The sequence below is a fragment of the Micromys minutus genome (assembly GCF_963924665.1).
Source record: "Micromys minutus genome assembly, chromosome: 8".
Taxonomy (NCBI): domain Eukaryota; kingdom Metazoa; phylum Chordata; class Mammalia; order Rodentia; family Muridae; genus Micromys; species Micromys minutus.
In genome coordinates, this window is record NC_137977.1 from 36,087,533 (window position 1) to 36,108,013 (window position 20,481).

At 36.4% G+C, this 20,481-nt stretch overlaps 1 protein-coding gene across 3 annotated transcripts in view; it reads left to right on the top strand.

The window, feature by feature from the left end:
- Positions 1–20,481, top strand: part of DMXL1 (Dmx like 1) — a 136,998-nt gene that overhangs the window by 12,786 nt on the left and 103,731 nt on the right. For all 3 annotated transcript variants that reach the window (XM_080920336.1, XM_080920334.1, XM_080920335.1), the window contains exons 5-13: positions 1,187–1,319; positions 8,994–9,060; positions 9,796–9,974; positions 13,637–13,826; positions 14,257–14,425; positions 16,451–16,663; positions 17,544–17,797; positions 17,907–18,591; positions 18,680–18,801. In XM_080920336.1, coding sequence (XP_080776462.1) covers positions 1,187–1,319; positions 8,994–9,060; positions 9,796–9,974; positions 13,637–13,826; positions 14,257–14,425; positions 16,451–16,663; positions 17,544–17,797; positions 17,907–18,591; positions 18,680–18,801 — 2,012 coding nt within the window. The remainder of the gene's footprint in view (positions 1–1,186; positions 1,320–8,993; positions 9,061–9,795; positions 9,975–13,636; positions 13,827–14,256; positions 14,426–16,450; positions 16,664–17,543; positions 17,798–17,906; positions 18,592–18,679; positions 18,802–20,481) is intronic.

The window sequence follows — 20,481 nt, forward strand, 5'->3', positions numbered from 1 at the left end:
TCATGTGGTCTCTACAGCAGATAGTGTAATTATATGGCTGCTAATATTTGAAAGTGAAAGTTTAAGCTACAAATACTCCTAAAGCCTGGCCTTTCCTATCCAGAGGATTTTTTTTGTTTGTTTGTATGTTTCATTCTCTGTTCAAAAGAAGGTAGGAGTCTAGGTATTCACTCAAGAGATAAGACAACCACATTCTATTCAACTAAGATGTGTGAAAATTATTTTGCAGGGGGCCTTGTGCAGACTTTGTACAAGTTACAGTTAATCTTTACAACTTTAAAAAGCTCTGAATTTATACAAAAACTGAACTTCAGAGATTGTGCAACTAGATCCAATTTTCATGGCTAAGTAAATGAGTTAGAAACATGGATTTCTAAATTTCTGTTCTAAAGTTTGTGCTTTTTCTTGACTAACACTTTCTTCCCTTTGTTTCTTTTCTTTACACTCTACCCTTCTCTTCTTCCTCTCTTCTTCCTCCCACTCCTTCCTCCTACTTTATTCTCTCCTTCCTTCCTGCTTCCTTCCTCCCTCCCTTCTTCCTCCTTTCTTCCTTCCTTCCTTCCTTCCTCATTGCATTTTACTAGGATTTCATACAGCATAATGAATGAGAGATTATTTCTAAGAGTATGGGCTTTCTCCCAGTGATTATAACACAAAATAAAGTGTCTTTTCTCTCTCAGGAATGAAAATCTGTAGATAGTCAGGGAGGGGTGGTTCCTCATTGCCTCCTACCCAAGCTAACATTGTTTATTATCTTCAAGGGAAGGGTATAGATTTATGGGATCATGTCCTCCTATAGTAGGATGGTGACAGATCCAAGCTCTTAAATTATTTTTTTGCTTTTTAACACATAGGTGTCTTTATCAAGATTACATTTTTTTAAATTTATGTATGGGTTTATACGTGCTATGGTTCTTATAATGGGGATCAGAAGACAGCTTGGTTCTATCTTTCCATCACAAAGATTCTGGGAATAGAACTCAGGTCTTTAGACTTGGAAGCAAATACATTTACCCAGTGAGCCATCTAGCCAACCCCAAATTATTCTTTTGCAGTTTCTTTTTAGGAACTCTGTTGTATTTTATATTATTATAAGAAATTATCACATATATATCTTAATTCAGTGTTGTTAACCTGCATAATAAATGCTATCCATATATATATATATATATGTATATTTCTTTAGGTAATCGTCTTTTAACCGGTTCCAGCTGTCTGCAGCTTTGGTGTAATATTAACTCAAGAAAGCAAACTGAAGATGAAAATCTAGATAAAACAGATTTGAACTTTGGAGATTGGGTGTGCATTTGGCATTGCAAGTAAGTAATTGACTAGACAGTTTAGCTGATAAACCTGGCCTTTTTTTTTTTAATAAGTTGGTTGTATATATGAGTTTTTTAGTCTGTTCACTGTGAACAGACATTAGGGCCAAAGGCTTCAATAAATACATAAGTTGTCAGTGAGATGGCTTACTTGATAGATGCTTGCTACAAAGACTAACAACCTATTTTCAGTCCCTGAACTCATGTGGTGGTGGAGGGAGAGGAATGAGTCCTCCAAGTTGTCCATACACCCATTTCTCATTTATGTCATGTTGGTGTTGGACAGGAAAAATGGTGTTTGGAAGTAGGGAAATAGATTTTCTAAATGTGATACCAAAGCTATAACATGAAAGAGAGGGAAAATTAATAGGTTTGACTATCCAAATAAAACATTTTTCTAATAAAACTTGAGATTTTTACTTGAAATAGGTACAGTTCTGGAGTTAACATCTTCTTTTAAAAGTAAGATTAGTTAGAAAAGAATGATCCCTAGTTAACAGCAGTGAGTTATGAAGATGGAAAGAAACTTTTAAAAGCTGCAGTATGTTTAACTAATGGGCATTTTAAGAGTCAATTTTTATTTTTAAATAAAAGATGTGAAGTGTTCAGAAAGAGGAATATGAATGTTTATTACTAGTGAATGTTCAAAGTTAACGGTGAATTGTTGATAAGAACACTAAATTATTAATATTTTTCTAGGAATTTATAAATACAGCTTAGGTTTAAATTTTTTTTATTTTGATTAGCATTTTCAGGTTTCTTTCATTCAACAGATATTTGTTGGTTGCATATCCTAGTCCAGGCATCTGTAAAATTGTGTGAATGTTATATTGAACAGTTAGGGAAGTGCAGTGTCGGACAGGTAAACTGAAATAATAGGATGTCAAATGGACTTCTTACTCCATTTTATATGAAGTGTTAGTAGAGTGTTATCATGTACCTATATATACTAAAGGCAAACCTATGTACGAAATTTGCAGAAAAGGTATAAACATGTTAATATGTGGAGGGAGAATAGAATTTTGCATAATAATTTTTTAGAAAGACTGGACTTTACTTTTGTGCCCTCTTTGTTCCCATTTGTAGATCACGATGTGAACTTTCAGCTCTTCTTGCCACCATGCTTTTGTTTTGCCATTTGCTTTTAACTTGTTGAAGGGGGAGGAGTGCCTATTCTTTCTTACTGGTGTTTTCAAAGGTTTCCTTGAAATAAACTGAGAACATAAAATGACTTTGTGCATTTGTAAGAACGGAGGGAAGACTATTGAAGTTCAGAGAATGCAACAGTGACTTAGACTAGGCATGAAAACTATTGATTTGATACTGTAAGTAGAAAAGCCTGTGAACAGAAACTGAAGTTTAAGATGACTAGAGTATATCTCAACGTTCAGTTTTGATCACATTCCTTATTAGTGATGTGCTTAAAACACTGAAGATATTTTTTAGATGAGTAAGAATTTTGAAGACAGATGTGAGCAAGGTAAGTGAAAGAGAGCTGGAGGTCACATTCGAGAATCAACCTGAAAGAAATGAGGGTCATCGAGGACAAAGTTTCCTGTGTATTAGTGTTTAACCTGTGGCTACAGTGACATGAGCAGGGCACAGAATGATAGATGGGAATTATTTATACATCATTGCAAGGTCATTTGGGGAAGAAGAAATGTCTTGCTGTGTTGCTCAGGCCAATCTTGTATACTAAAGTGATCCTCCAGCCTCAGTCTCCGCAGTAGCTGGAAATATTGGCATTGCTGCTGTCCTAGTTACTTTTCTGTTGTAGTGACAAAACAGGATTACCAAGGTAATTTATAAAAGATTACATCTCCTAATCCTTCACAGTCGGTCCCACCAATTGCTGACCAAGTATTCAAGCATGACCTATGGGGGCCATTATCATTCAAACACCACCATGCCCTGGTGCCTTTGTCTTCATTGTTTACTGTGAAGGAATCAGTAAACTTATGAGGGATTGAATAGAAATACTGAGTTTTGCTTTGCTTTTAAAAAGAATAGTTCTTGCTTTTAGACAAGACAAGGGTCTTGATATGCTGGTCCTGAACTCACAACCCTACTGTCCCAGTCTCTGAAGTGCTTGCTATGAGATATAGTGCAGCAGTGGGTGGGGGAAACATGGCTGATCCAGGCCAAGGTATCCCCCTGAGAAATCACACCAAGTCTCAGACCTAGTATAAGGGAAATTTATTTGGGGGAAAGGGAGAGGAGTGAGGACCTGGAAAAGGGGCAAAGACAAATAAAAGCAGAGCCATGAGGGCAGAGAAGGGGTAGACAGAGGACAGAAAAAGGGGTGGGGAGCTGGAGTGAAGAGCAGTCCTTTGTAGGCCACACCTGGCAGTGGCAAACAATAATAGTGGGAGAAGACCTAAACCATTCTATGTCCCTGGGAGGAGCAAATCATCTGTAAGCTAACAGTGCTGGGATTACAGGCATGTACAACTTCTCATGGCACAGTTTTATAATTTAGATTAGCTATATCTCAAAGATTAACCATATGAGTAAAAATGAGTGAGCAAGCTGGGAAGATGCCTAAGTTGGGTATATATTTACTGTGCATGTATGAGGAGCTAAATTTGGAATCCCTAAATCCATGTAAAAGACAGAAATAATAGCACACTTATGTAATTGGGATGGGGTGGGATACAAAAGGAGGTGGACCCAAGGACTTGTTGACTGGTCAGCCAGTCTAGCTGAAAGACAAGCTCTAAGATCAGTGAGAGATTCTGCCTAAAAACAATAAGGTGATAAGAGATAGAATACTTGAGTTGGCTAGGTTTTTGTCAACTTGAAACAAGTTAGTCATCCCAGTAAAGGGGATTTCAGTCGAATAAATGCTTCCATCAGAATTCCCTTTAGCCAAGGCTGTGGGGCATTTTCATAATCAAAAATTGATTATGTCTGTCTACTGTATTACCTGTCTACTGTAGGTGGTGCTGTCCCTGGGCAGGTAGCACCTAAGGTATATAAGAAAGCAAACGAAGAAAGCCAGAGGAGCAAGCTATTAAGTAGCATTCCTCCGTGGTCTCTGCTTAGTTTCTGCCTCCAAGTTCCTGCCTTGAATTTCTGCTCTGACGTCCCTTCATGACAGACAGTAAGCTTTAAGATGAAATGAACTCATTCCTTAAGTTGCTTTTTTACAATGATGTTTAATATAATGTTAGAAAGCAAACTAGAAGAGCAATACCTAGGGTAAGAACATGAATGTTTGCTTGCTTACACACACACACACACACACACACACACACACACACACACACACACACAATCTCTCTCTCTCTCTCTCTCTCTGAGAGTATATAATATGTTCATTGGGTCACTTGGTGTTGCAGCAAAAATGAGAACATAGTAGTGAACTAGTAAGTATTTCAAATCATTATGGCATACCATGGAAAACCGTGAGCCAGTAAAATAATGATGTAGGTCTGTAAGCTTAACACATAAACACTTCTTTGCACCTAGTTGTGTAAACTATAAATATGGCCTCCTGTCCAATCCATTCTCTTGCTTCTCTTCTTGTGAAAGGAGATGAGAGGGGATTGGAAAGAAAAGGTAAAAACCTATGTGCTGATATGTTGACTGGTGTTTGGGGAAGAATGCTGTGGTGGTAATGAGGCTATAGATAATTTCATTTTCTTTTCATCTTTTAGTTTTAAAAAAATCTATATTATATGTAAATGATAGGGGAGATTACTTATATTGGAAAAGAAGTGTGACAGAATTCCTCTTGTTGGGCTGGGGATAGATAGAGTCCAATGGTCTAATTCTTGGCTATTGCATATATTAGGCCTCAGGTTTGATCTCAGCACTGTACCCAAAAGAAGGAAAAAGCCTGTTGTGACATGCTTTGCTAATCAGTTTGGCACAGATATATCTAAGCATGGATTTGAATGAAGAAAGGAAAGCAATGATAGTGCTAGGTGTTTGTAGTGTATGAGTTTTAAGAAGGAATGGGCATATGGAATAATGAACCCAAATTACTATGTGGAGAAAAGGCAAGTATGTACCAAGTAGGTTGTTGAAGCTGAGTAGCTGAATTCATGATTATATAACTTCCTATTAACAGACATGAAATCTTTCATTAATTGTTATTGCAGATGAAGGTAAAATTCGCTTAAAATTATTGTTGTCTAAAAAATTTATATTGGAGTACTAGAGATAAATGGCCCTGGAAATTCAGTGTCCTGATTGAAAATTGAAACCACTCTCTCATATTTAGAGGGAATTTGCTATTACTTGGGTGTTAGATTGTCAAGGTTTTTGTTTTTTAGTTTTTAACAATTATCACTTGTATGGTTCCTAGAAAAGAAATTTAAAAATGGTTTTTGATACAGGGCTTGACCATTACAGCACTGGCTTGCATGAAGAAGTCACAAGTAGGCCGAGTTTGTTTCAATCTTGCAGTATATATATTTTATTGGATATTTTATTTATTTATGTTTCAAATGTTAACACCTTCCTCATTTTCCCCTCTGGAAGCCCCCTATCCCATCTTCCCTTCCCCTGCTTCTATGAGGGTGCTCCCCTACCTACACACCCACTCTTACCTCCCCACCCTTGCTTGAGCCTTCTCAAGACCAAGGTTTCCTCCTGTTGATGCCCTACAAGGCCATCCTCAGCTACACGTGCTGCCTGAGCCATGGGTCTGTCCATGTATATTCTTTGGTTAGTGATTTAGTCCCTGGGAGGTCTGGGGGGTTCTGGTTGGTTGAAATTGTTGTTCTATGGGGTTGAAAACCCCTTCAGCTTCTTCAATCCTTTTTCTAACTCCTCCATTGGGAACCCCATGCTCAGTTCAGTGGTTGGCTGTGAGTATTTATCTCTGTATTTGTCAGGTTCTGGCAGAGCCTCTCAGGAGACATCCATATCGGGCTCCTGTCAGTAAGCACTTCTTGCCATCCGCAATACTGTCTGGGTTTGGTCTCTGTATATGGGATGGATCCCCATTTGGTTCAGTCTCTGCTTCAGACTTTGTCTCCATATTTTCTTCCTTGAGTATTTTGTTCCCCCTTCTAAGAAGGACTGAAGCATCCACGCTTTGGTCTTCCTTCTTCTTAAGCTTCATGTAGTCTGTGAATTGTCTTGGGAAATTCGAGCTTTTGGGCTGATATCTACTTATCAGTGGGTGCATACCATGTGTGGTTTTTTGTGATTGAGCTACCTCACTCAAGACAGTATTTTCTAGTTCCATCCATTTGCCTAAGAGTTTCATGAAGTCATTGTTTTTAATAGCTAAGTAGTACTCTATTGTATAAATGCACCACATTTTCTGTATTTACTTCTTCATCATTGAAGACATTAACACAACAGTTAAAGAAACTGAAAAAAGCTCCTAATTGAAAACATCGAGGAAATCCAGGCCACAATGAGAAGACCAAAATTAAGGATAATAGGTATAGAAAAGAGCGAAGATTCCCAACTTAAAGGGATAGTAAATATCTTCAACAAAATTATAGAAGAAAACTTCCCTAACCGAAAGAAAGAGCTGCCCATGAACATACAAGAAGAAGCCTACAGAACTCCAAATAGATGGGACCAGGAAAGGAATTTCTCCTGTCACATAATAATCAAACACCAAATGTACAAAACAAAACAAAAAAAAAAATCCATGAATTTTAAAAACAGTAAAGGAAAAAGGTCAAGTAACATATAAGGTAGAATTATACCAGACTTCTCAACAGAAACTTTAAAGGCCAGAAGATCCTGGGCAGATGTCATACAGACCCTAAGAGAACACAAATGCCAGCCCAGGCTACTATATCCAGCAAATCTCTCAATTACCATAGATGGAGAAACCAAGATATTCCATGACAAAATCAAATTTACACAGTACCTGTCCACAAATCCAGCCCTACAAAGGTTAACAGATGGAAAACTCCAAATAAGGAGGGAAATTACACCCTAGGAAACGCAAGAAAGTAATCTTCTTGCAGCAAACCCAAAAGAAGATAGCCACACAAACATAATTCCACCTCTAACAACAAAACCAACAAGAAACAACAATCATTATTCCTTAATATCTCTTAATGTGAATGAATTGAATTCCCCAATAAAAAGACATAGACTAACAGACTGGATATGTAAAGAGGACCCAGCATTTTACTGCATATAAGAAACACACCTTAGTGACACAAACACCATCTCACAATAAAAGGCTGGAAAACAATTCCAAGAAACAACCTAGAGTATTCATTCTAATATTGAATAAAATAGATTTTCCACCAAAATTAATTAAAAAAAGATAAGGAAGGACACACTTCATATTCATCAAAGGAAAAATCTACCAAGATGTACTCTCAATTCTGAACATCTATAATCCAAATGCAAGAGCACCCACATTCATAAAAGAAGCGTTACTAAAGCTCAAAACATACATTGCACCACACACAATAATAGTGGGAGACTTCTACATTCCACACACACCAATGGACAGATTATGGGAACAGAAACTAACAGAGACATGGTGAAACTAACAGAAGTTGTGAACAAAATGGATTTAACCAACATCTGTAGAACATTTCATTATAAAACAAAAGAAAATACCTGAGATTCTCTCTTCAATCTCTTGTAGTCTGTGATGCTTGCATTTATGTCTTCCTGATCTTGTTCCTAGTTTTTCTATCTCCAGGGTTGTTTGCCTTTTTTTATTGTTTCTATTTCCATGTTTAGGTCCTGGATGGTTTTGCTTTAATTCCTTCACGTTTGGTTGTGTTTTCCTGTATTTCTTTAAAGGATTTATGTGTTTCCTCTTTAAGGGCTTTACCCCTTTTCTCCTATATTTCTTTAATGGAGTTATTGTGTCCTTCTCAAAGTCCTTTATCATCATCATGAGTTGTGATTTAAAAATCAGAATCTAGCTTTTCAGATGGGGTATGCAGGGCTTGCTGCAGTGGGAGAGCTGGATTCTGATTATGCAAAGTAGCTTTAGTTTCTGTTGCTTAGGATCTTCTTGTTCATGCTTCTCACCATCTGGTTAACTCTGGTGTTCGTCGGTCTTGTCTCTGACTGAAGCCTGTTCCTTCTGTGAGCCTTTGAGCCAGGGATCTTAGACATTTCAGCACTGTTGGGAGACGACCAGCTTTCTCCTGGTAGGATTTGGTTCCAGAGAGCTGAGTCACCTGGTTAACTCCGGGCTACAGATGGAGATTGGAAGGATTGTGTCCCCCAATTTGCAGTATTCTTAGTTCTACCTTTTTTTATGCTAGAATTTTGTGCATTTGCATGACTTAGAAATCTATATTTAAAGTTTATTTTAGTAACTACTTTTTTTTTTTTTTGGAATATCCTAAAAGTTAAGGGTCAGAAGAAACTATCTAGTAAAGCATTTTCTTAGCTTTTATCCCCAACACCAAAGAAAAAAATAAAGAAAGAAAGAAAAATAATGAAAAAAAAACCCACAAAAACATGACACAGTTTCTCAGAAGCAGCAGTAAAACCTTGTATGAAGCTTTAGAGTCACTAGTGGTACTCTGGCATGCTCAGCCTAGTGTTTAACCAACCTGAGCCGCACATCAAGACCCATCTCATAAGGGGAAAAGGGATGTGAAACTGTTTTCCCAAAATTCTGTAATCATGAGAATTTGCTGGAGTTCAATATGGAATGTACTTGTTATTTTGAGCGTAGTTTTTTTGGTGATTAAATTTTCCCTTTTTAATTTACAGAACTGCTTCCCAGGTCCACCTAATGAAATTTTCACCAGATGGAGAATTTTTTGCCACTGCTGGAAAGGTAAAGTTTAAAACTATTTTTTGTTAAATTGTGTGTCTTGTGTTTGTGTGTGTGTGTGTGTTTGTGTACAAGTGTGTGTATGTGTGTGGGTGTTAACATGTGCAGGTTTGTGCACACAAAATAAAAGCCAGAAATCAAAGATCAATCTCCACCTTGTGTTTTTGAGACAGTTTCTTACTGATCCTGGATGTCAGTGGGGGTTAGCTTGGCTGTGCAGAAAGCCTTTAGGGTCTCCTGCCTTCTTCAGTCCAGAGGCACAGGCAAGCATGGTGGCACCTGAGTTTTTTGAATGGGTCCTGTAGAGTTGAACTCAGGTCCTCTTGCTTTTTGAGCATGCACTTTCAGTGTTGAGCTATCTCCAGCCCCCTATCATTTTGTTTTGAACCTTATGAACATTTACTTAGTTCTTTATTTACTTCTCTTAAAATTTTTAATTTCTATAAAAATTAGATAGAAAGTCTAAGTATAATGTAAAAAAATCACAGCTGGAAACAACCTAGATTTAGCGACAGATATAAGAATATTTACCAGTTTTATATTAGACAAGTCTGCTGATATCTCTGGCCTTTCTTTTCTGATGGGGATAATAATCCCCACCTCAAAGGTCCCTAATTTAAAGCAGTGGATATGAAAGACTAAGTGCCTTATATGTAGGGTATAATCAGTGAGCAAAAGCTAGTTTGTTATTTTTTAGTAAAAATAAATGTCTGACTTGCTTTTTGGTTTTCTCCTTAGGATGACTGTCTTCTAAAGGTATGGTATAATGTAGAAAACTGGAGACCAGCTGTTACCTCTCCAGATAAAAACTCAGAAAAACAATCCCAAGGAGAAATTGACTTTTCTTTTGTGTATCTGGCCCATCCACGAGCTGTAAATGGATTTTCCTGGCGTAAAACAAGCAAATATATGCCGAGGTCAGTGTTTTCACTGTGTATTAGAGAACATCACCAACTTTAACTGCTTTTATTACTTTGAACCTTTGAAGATTATAGTAACAGTTGATTGTGCCAGGCTACACGTATGATTAATGCTTAGCATAAAAACCTCAGTGAATTTGAGACCAAGATAATTTATTGCCATATCAGATGTCTTTGTCATGCAGTTGTACAGTTTTCTTTTCTTTGTTTTGTGTTCCATCATGTAACTTACACAGATTACTGTTTGTGTAGACTTCTTTTGACAGTTACCATCCTCATTTGTACTTTCAGTTGTATCCTTTTTTAAAGCAAAAAAGCCAATAAATGAAATAAATGCCTTTTATTAAATGGACATCTTTGAGGAAAATAGGTAGTTCTTTAAATTATCTTGTCTTGAGATAGGTATTAGTTTAACCCACAGAAGCTCAGTTTAACTCATACAAACTCAAACATATGTGCCTGTTAGTATTTTTTTCTTTTCTGTATTCCTTGAAAAACATACATAATATAGAATTTTTGTGTGTTCTTTTGATATGTTACACAGATTTAGTAAGTATATCTACAAATCTGTCTTAAACTACATGGCAGTGCAGATTTGTATGTCTCACACTCTTGGTTCTTTAGAGTTTCACCAGTTGAGATGTTTAAGTAGAACAGTGGTGATGTACGCACATCATTTATCGACTTTATTTTGCTCCTTTGTAACCACGGATGTATACCTATTACAGTAGTTATTGTCCTTATCCTAGTTTTCCAGTCCACATTTACTGTAGAAGAGAAACTAGGAAAGTACTGGTTCTGTTCTTATTTTGTGGCAGTCTTCAAGCTAAGAGAGTAATCAGTATTGCCAGCGGAAGGAACCATGTCTCAGATTCACTCAGTTTCTAGTTTTCTTGTCTACATACTTTAAAATGTGTTTTGAATAAAATGATCTCATTGTGTATGTTAATTCTTATTTTAAAAGTTGTAAATGACTTTAGCTTGATTATCATAAATTTGTCTTTTAATCTATCTGAGATTTCTTCTGATATATAATAAATGAATATGTTCATTTAATGGTGCTATAGCCATCAAAATATTAAACAGGCTTATGAATTACTAAGATTTTGTGAACTGACTTAGCTTACTTAAGTGTTGATGGATCTGATCTCGGTGAAGACTGAAGCAGATGGCAGATACTTAAAACTGGGACATTTGGGGGTTCCTGTAAATAAAAATGAAGCAATAGTTACTCTCCTACCATTGTGCCATTTTATTAAGTTATAGTTTCTCTCTCTCTCCCTTCCCCCTCCCTTCACACCCCCCTCTCTCCCTCTCCCCCTCTCCCTCTCCCCTTTTAATGTGCTTTGAGGGTCAAACTTAGGACACATATACTCTTAAGTAGAAGCAGAAGGAGCACAATCTCAAAGTCATTCTTGCTGTAGAGTACATTTGTGGTCAGCCTGAGATACTTGAAATTTTATCTTTAAAAAAAAGTCTCTTGAATTGAGAAAGAACAATAGACATGTTTGTATAATAAGCATATTCTTTACTATTTAAAAAATGATGAATACAGATCAGGTTGGAAGGGTTGGTGATATTCTGCAGGAACCTCCACAAGTTAGCTAGAGATAACAAGTTGTTAAAACATCTTAACTTGTTGTTTCATCAGTATAGGACAAATGTTGGAGACATGTAATCTATTATATCACTTTCTGTGTGGTTAAGTCTATTTGTTGTTTTTGTATGCTGTATGGACTCTGTATCAATATGATAGACTAGTGGTTCTCAACCTGTGGGTTATGACCCCTGTGTACAGGGGTTGCCTAAGATCATCGGAAAACACAGATATTTATATTATGATTGATAACAGTTGCAAAATTGCAGTTAAGAAGTAGCAATGAAAATAATTTTTATGGTTGTGGTCACCATAATATGAGGAACTGTATTAAAGGGTTGTAGCATTTGGAAGGGTTAAGAAACACTGATAAACCATAGAGGGAATAATAAAAATTGTAAAAGAAGTGAGACACTGACAAAATAATGCAGTTTCTCTATACACCATGTATATTACCTGCCAGTTTTTATATCGACTAAAGATACCCTGAGGAGTAACTTGAAGCTATATATACATGTATCAAGATCATTACACTCTGTTGCTTTTGAGTTGGCACCTCTCTTGTTTTGTGTCTCTTAAATTCTTTTGCTTTATCTGACTGTCATCTAGTTCACCCTTTAGTTATTGCCTGCTACTCTTCCTTTGTGAGCGTTTCTACTCCTTTGTGAGCTAGTTATTCGTTGACAGTATGAACTTTTGATGTTGTATTTTGATTTATTTTCTTGTTAAATTTGCTTTTAATTTTATTGCTATGGTCTGTGTATGTGAATACATGAGAGGGAGATAATATGCATAGGTAAGGGATAGCAGAAAGGAAGGGAGAATGCCAGGGGTGAATGAGTGTTATAGTGATGAGCAGTGAGAAGCAAGAGGTCAGAAAGAAACCAAGAGTGCATTGTAGAAGGAGAGGTGAGGGGCAGATGGAGGGGAGATGGAAACAAAACATGACCCAGAGAGGCTGAGAGTAGAGGATGCTGTGAGAGGACAGAGAAAGGGAAGAACGCAGAAGTTATGGAGAGGAGGAATGGGAAGGAATAGACAGGAAGGCAGGTGAGAGAGCTAGACGGGAGCGGTGAGAGAACACACTGGGCAGGTTTTAGTTGACAGAATAATCAAGGCAAACATTGGTTTTGCTTCATTTTTCTTTTGTGCTGCTGGCTCTTTTTAATCACATAGAGATGAATGATAAGGCGGTTACTGTAGAGTATTGTATTTCACCCCTCTTAGTTTTTCTCCTTTCAGTTTTGACTTTACTGCCCTCTCTCCCTCCCTACTTCCATACATCCATCCTCCTTTCCTTTCTTCCTTTGATTTGCTAAATTACCTGATAGAAAATTCCTTGTTTGTAATAGCTGTATATGCTTGTTATTTTGAGGAAGTCATAAAAGGAAATAACTGAAAGTCTAGAACTGTTAAGGTTGGATGTGGTTAGTTCAAGTCCATCATGAATTATTTGCACATCACTGCTTTGGGCCTAGGTAGGCTAGGAGACGGTAAGTATATATGCTTATGCCAGTTCCTTAATGACTTTGCAGAAAGCAGAACTTGAACATTAAGAAATACTTAAAAAATAATGATCACTAAATAAATGAGGAAGTTTTATTAGGAACTTTGTTTTGTGCTTGTCAACTGAGAATTATGGCTTGATCCAAATCATTGCTCTTTAGAGGTAATAAAAATCTTAAGATTATTGTAACAAAAATGATTTTCTTCTAGACAGAAAAAATAGGTTGATAAACATTTTCTGTTGTGACAGCAATATATACATGTTCTCACTTTTTGTTTTTTCAAAACTTTTATATGTGTGGTTGTTTTATTTTCATGTATGCCTCTACAGTGCCTTTGGAAGCCAGAAGAGGGTGTTGAGCTCCCTGGAACTAGAGCTAAAAGGACTGGGAATCAAACCCTGGTCCTCAAGAGGAGTGGGCATCTGTCTGCTGAACATCACTTTGGCTCGCTAGTTAATATTAGTTTTATGTTTCAAATATGTATAGAAGCACTGCAGAATGTTTATGATGTATTATGTAATTTGTATTGTCTCCAAAATATTTCTATCCCACAGGGCTTCTGTCTGTAATGTACTGTTGACTTGCTGTAAAGATAATGTATGTCGGCTTTGGGTAGAAACATTTTTACCAAATGATTGCTTGCTGTATGGAAGTGACTACACCCACTGGTGTGAACCAATTAGTTTAACAAATAACTTCAAGAGAAATGCTTCCAGTAAAGACCGAGTTCAAAGTGCTCTAGAAGTAAGTGTTTTTATTATGTGTTTCTATAGATTTTATTTTATTTTTGGCGAAAAGGCTTCATTATTTAGTATTGGCTGCCGCATTGTATAGACCAAGCTAGCTTAGAACTCAGTCAGAGCACTACCTTTTTCCTAGGTGCTAAGATTCAAGTGTGTTCCACTATGCCCATCTTACTGGTTTTTCAGGTTTTTGATTGTTTATTTTTATTTTTTTACTTTTAAGTTCTGGAATTGATTTTAGATTTTGAAAAGTAAATGTGAAAAGACTAGGCCAGATACTTACTCTTCAAGATTCAAATTTGATATACAAAAAAAAAAAAAAAAAAAAAAAGGAGAGGTGTTTTTTACATATATAATTACATAAAATAGCATTTTTATTCATTCTGACAATAATAATAAGCAGCCTTCTCACTTTGTTTTTATTTGTTCAGGTAAATCTGAGACCTTTTCGTAGAGGTCGTAGTAGATCACTTGCTCTTGTAGCACATACTGGCTATCTGCCTCATCAGCAGGATCCTCACCATGTCCACAGGAACACACCACTGCATGCCAATGCACTTTGTCACTTTCATATTGCAGCCAGCATCAACCCAGCCACAGGTAATTAACCACCACACCATCTGGATACCTGTGAATTTAGAGAATTAAGTACTCATCATTTTGGTAAATATTTTCTGTAAGTATAAAAAGTCAGGGGCTACAGATGATGCATTTAAAGTAGTATCTCAAAGTGTTTCTTAAAAAAATAAAAGGTAGTACTTGCATGCACATAATTGATACCACCTTTATGGAAAGTGGGAAATAAAGACTCCTTTTCCCTTTACACTTTAATCCCTTTCTCTAGAACAAAAAAGTTTTTTTTTAATATCTTGTAGAATATAGCCCCTCCTCTTTTCCTATCTTTCCTCTTTACCTCTCCCCACCCCCTTTTAGACAGAGTCTCATTATATAGCCAAGGCTAGCCTTGATATAAAATATTCTTAAACATCAATTAAGCATAACCAGTCCAATGGAGCTGAAATTGCAGTATTGCATTTTCAAGGAAATAATGCAATGGAATTATCATGCTAATGAAATCTGAATCATGTTGTGTGCTGCCACAGTCTCTGTGGGTTCATATGAGCATCAATCCTTCTGTGTCTGGAAGACACTGTCTCTTTGGTCTTATCCATTTTCTTTGGCTCTTAAAATCTTTCTGCCTCCTTATGATGAGAGCCCTCAACTTCAATGGAAGGATTTGATGAAGACACTCATTTAAGGCTGACTGTTACAAAATCTCTCATTCCCTGCACATTTGTCCAACTGGAACATCTCTTTGTTAAGTACATCTACTGCAAGAAGAAGGTTCTCTAATCAGAAATTGAATGAGGAACTGATCTATGGGTAGAACAGTGTCATTAGGAGTCATTTTATTGCTCTGTACCTTTAGCTGTATAATGGTAGTGGGTTTTCTTCTAGGCCCATGATCTGTCTAGTGCAGGCTCTTGACCACTTTAAAAATGTCAGATGTGGGTTCCATTTCATGAGATAGACCTTAAATCCAATTAGGAAATGATTGGTTATTCCCATAACATTGTGCTGCTATTATACCAGTATACCTTATGGCAGGTTGCTGTTGTAGGTCACAGGGTTCATAGCTGGGTGAGACTGATGACTACTGTTCTCTTCTGGTAGTATGCAGAGTACCTTTTTAACTCTGTGAGCACTAGTCAATTGGAGTAAAGCTTCTAGGACACTAAATTGGTTTCTCTCTGTTTGGTGATACAAGTAAGGTTTCAGAAAGAAACCAATAGCCTTGACAGTTGCCTGTGATATTTCAGGGAAGAGTTCCTGGTACTTTTTTGGCCAACAATGTGATGTAGCTTATTCCTACCTAGTAATGGAGGTTTTTCTTGGTGGTATAAGATGTCTAGTTGGAGCATTGTTTCTATTATATGATGACTCCATTTAAATCCTCTGTGTGTGTGTGTGTGTGTGTGTGTGTGTGTGTGTGTGTGTGTGTGTGTATTTATGTATGTATGTATATTCCTGGAAACTTCCACAGTAGGTGTTTTTCATATTGGTTTTCAAATGCCCTTTAGTATTAGCTGACCCTCTTCATATTTCCCCTTTTACCATGTCTTCTCATCTCTTGACATATAATTCCCCTATTCTACTTCCCCCTTTATCTCTCCTTAACACTATATTCTATTTCCTCTTCCTTGAGAGATACTTTCCTTCCCCCCTGTTCCTTATTAGTTTCTAGTGTCTTATTACACACATATCAAAAACTTAAAAGGTAACATCCACATATTAGAGAAAAACATGCAATATTTACCCTTTGGGGTCTAGATTACCCACTCAGCATATTTTCCAGCTTCATCTATTTACCTGCAAATTTATTTTATTAAACAGCTGAATAATATTTTGTTGTATAAATGGACCACATTTTCACTATGAATGTATCAGATGATAGACATCTAGGCTGTTTCTAATTTCTGATTGTAAAATAACTTTAAAGTTAAATTTAAAACTAGATAAAATTTTCTCAAACAAAAATGTAATGTCAATAATGAAAATAGAAGTTGTGTATTCTATGTTACAGTGGTTTAAAATTTAAATTTTATCAATTGTTTTTCTTTATAGACATCCCTCTTCTTCCATCTATTACATCTTTGAGTTTAAGTGAAAATGAAGAGAAGTGTGGACCTTTCATGGTACACTGGTTAAACAATAAAGAGTTGCATTTTACTTTGTCCATGGAAGTCTTCTTACAGCAACTTAGAAAAAGTTTTGAACAGCCCTCATCTGAGGCCAGTGTAGAAGACTCTGTTCAAGCAGATGTAAAATCTGATGAAGGTAAAGGTTTCAGAAGGATAAAATTTTTAAATTTTCAGCCCAAAATAAGTAGTTTTTAGGAGGATAAAACTCCTTATTGTAAGAGATAATCTCCCAAGGTTATTATGGCATAATGTAAATATGGACTAGATCTTTTAGTAAGTGGGTATAGATACTCTGCTCATGCTACTTTTGTTTTTTGGTTTTTGTTCTTGTTCTTTTGGGTTTGTTAGCCTATAAGTTCTTATGACTATGAATTATGTATGGATTAATGGCATTGAATACATTATTTTATACACTACACAACTACTTTCCTGAATCTGCAATTTGAATATAGTTGATCTATATGTATATTAGAGTTGATAAACACTATGAAATAAGGCAATTATGCTTACCACTGTACCACGAACACTGCAGTGCACTGTTATAGGGACTTAGACTACTCTGTATTCATCCTGCTGTTGGAGGTGGAGAAAGAGGAGAGGCCAGGGAGAAGGGTACAAGTGTTTTCTCTCTGCCTTGGCTCAGAATTGATACATACAACTTCCACTCTGATTACACTGGCAAGAGAGAATCACCGAGTCCCAAGTGGTCTCATTTTCTAACCAATTTGTAAGCTTTTACTTATTTTTCATTTAAATTTGATCAAAAGACTTGTAATCACCGCTTTTAATATTTCTCATCCAGGAGTTGAGGATAGGGCATTGAGTCTGGGCTTTTTGAAAGAGGTAAAGACATACATGTTTATGTGTGTACATGGCCCTGCTAGCTGTCTGATACCTAATTGAACTTCATTGATCTTATTTCTTGTTAATATAAAAAGTATGTTTTTCACCTTGAATTCATTTAGAAAGGTGTGTTTTAATTTTCAGTGATAATTTTGTTTTGAACTCGTTTACAGAAATGGATGATTGTCTTGGCGATTTAAAAATAAATCATGAAAAGAAGGAATTGAGTGAAGACAAAATGTTACCAAGCTCGAGCTTTACACCATTATCGTCAGCTGCCATTGATCATCAGATTGAAGTGCTTCTGTCTGAATGGAGTAAAAACGCAGACATGCTTTTCAGTATTCATCCCATGGATGGGTCTCTACTAGTTTGGCATGTAGATTGGCTGGATGAATACCAGCCTGGTATGTTTCGTCAAGTTCAGGTACTGTTAACTATCTATGATGAGTTAATTATTTTTTTTTAATGTAAAACCTTTTTGTTACATGTTTTTATGTAATTATATGTTCTAATACCCACTTTCTTAATTGTAGGTGTCCTTTGTTTCCAGAATTCCTGTAGCTTTCCCCACAGGTGATGCAAACTCTCTTTGTAAAAGCATAGTAATGTACGCCTGTACCAAGAATGTTGACTTGGCTATTCAACAAGGAAAACAGAAGCCTACTGGCCTCACTCGTTCCACATCAATGCTTTTCTCCTCTGCTCACAGTAAATCATCAAATAACTTAAAATTAAGTATTTTTACCCCTAATGTTATGATGATTTCAAAGCATGCTGATGGTTCTTTAAATCAGTGGCTGGTTAGTTTTGCCGAGGAATCTGCTTTTTCTACAGTGCTTAGTATTTCTCACAAATCCAGATATTGTGGTCATCGTTTTCATCTTAATGATTTAGCTTGCCACTCAGTATTACCTTTATTACTGACAACATCACACCATAATGCATTAAGGACACCAAATGTTGGTAGCCAAAAGCAAACCCATGACACTATAAATATTGAAGACTGTTCCTTGACACAGCAAAATAAAAGCAACATTGATATGGCATTTCAAGATCCCAATGCAATTTATAGTGAGCTTATTCTTTGGAGGGTTGATCCAGTTGGGCCACTGTCTTTTTCTGGAGGAGTGTCTGAGCTCGCCCGGATTAATTCTCTTCATGTTTCTGCCTTTTCCAACGTGGCATGGCTCCCTACTCTCATACCCAGTTACTGTCTAGGTAAGCACACTGATTTCCATTTCAGTGATTTAGACTTTTAGATACTTACTGGAAGTTTACATTTTAAATGTTTATAAATACTTTCTAGGTGCATACTGCAACTCTCCTAGTGCATGCTTTGTAGCTAGTGATGGACAATATCTGAGGTTATATCAAGCAGTTATTGATGCCAAGAAACTTTTATATGAGCTTTCCAACCCTGAAATTTCTGTAAGTACAAACTTTATGATGTTTTTAGATACTTAACCTGTTCTAGAATTGTGGCCTATTATAATTTGTGACAGATAAGTGTATTTTGTCACTTTTTAAAAAAATATTCATCTTGTATTTATATAGTGATTTTAATGTAAGTCCCTTCATTATTTCTAGGCTGGGGTTGAGGTCCTTATTATCACTGTTTTGTACTCACAAACGCTGCAGCCAAACATGTTGGTTATGTAAAAAAACACTAAGGAAGTCATGGTGCAATAAAGTAAGAGTAGTCAGAAAAGCAGAAAGTTTGCCTGGTTGAACATGTATGTCAACAAGCCTGTGGTCCAGGAGTTCAAGTCCTAGCCCTCCTCTCTTCCCAAAGTCTTATTATATGCTTCTTTAACACAAAGATAGATGGGGACTACCAACTGTAACTGTAGAAACTTGTTGGTTCGTCTATAGTTAAAAGGAACTTGAATTATAAGAGTGGAGTTTTAATCTTAAACGTGAGAAGATAAAGCCCTTGGCTTGGTTGCAGCTCAAGGAAGTCTTTCAGATGTCAGTGTAACACTTATACCATACTAAAGATCCACTTCTTCCTAAGCCTACTGTCTGTGTTTACTGAGCCTTCCACTAAGAGAGTATTTCTTCATTTTTCAGTTCTAGTGTTTAGCTGGGTTTTTGTTTTGTTTTTCTGTTTTGGGTTGGTTACTTGACTTTATGAAAAGAAAAACATTTTTGTAGACATAGGCTAGCCTTGAACACACAGCTGTTTTTTGCTCTCTGTCTCCTGTGTGCTCCTGTTGTAGGCATTTGCCAGTATGTCAGGCTATTGGTGTTTTCAAACATCTCCTGAGGCAGACTATGCTTGAGCTTCCTGCTTAGGCAGTTCTAGCCTAAGTTGCCAATAGTTACCAGTTTTTAATGCTCAGAGTGTAAAAGTAAAAGAGTCATTGCTTTATGATAGTCCTGGGAATTTTTAAGCATAATTTTATATTATAAAAAACAACTTTTTGCAAAGCATGCGAGTATGTATGTGACACACATATATTGCTTTGGTAAAAATAGACGTTTATTGAGGGTCTTTTATCTATTAAGCATTGTTTTAACTGTTGGAAATTTGGCTTTAAAAAGTCAGAAACAGATACCAGAAAGCTCATTTTAGTGAGGCAAGATAAGCTGGTAGAGGGGAACTAGCTAAAAATATCCTGGGTAACAAGTACTATGAAGAGAAAGTGTTGCAAAAGAAATAGGGAGTGGTGTCCCTTAAATTGCTGTTTAAGGGGAAGCTTTATAGAAAATACATGAAAAAAACTGAATGAGCTAGACATGTGACTACAGGAAGAATGATCCAAAAAGGTTGACCTGTCATGAACCCTGCAGCTAAAATATGTTGGTTATGTAATAAACCACAAAGGAGGCCATTGTAGAATAAAGTAAGTTAGAGTAGTCAGAGATAAAAGCAAACAGAGGGTTAGCCTGGTCAGATCCTTTGGTGGAGGCCTTATAGTCTATTGGACTTTTTCCTAAAATGATATGGAAACCATTGAAAATTATTCTCATGTGACAATGATTTGATGTAGTTTTTTTTTTTTTAAATAGGTTACTACGATGACAAAAGTCCCACTGTACAAAAAAGTAGAGTGAGGGAGACTAATTTAAAAAAATATTACATTAGTCCAGGAGAAAAGTTAAAGA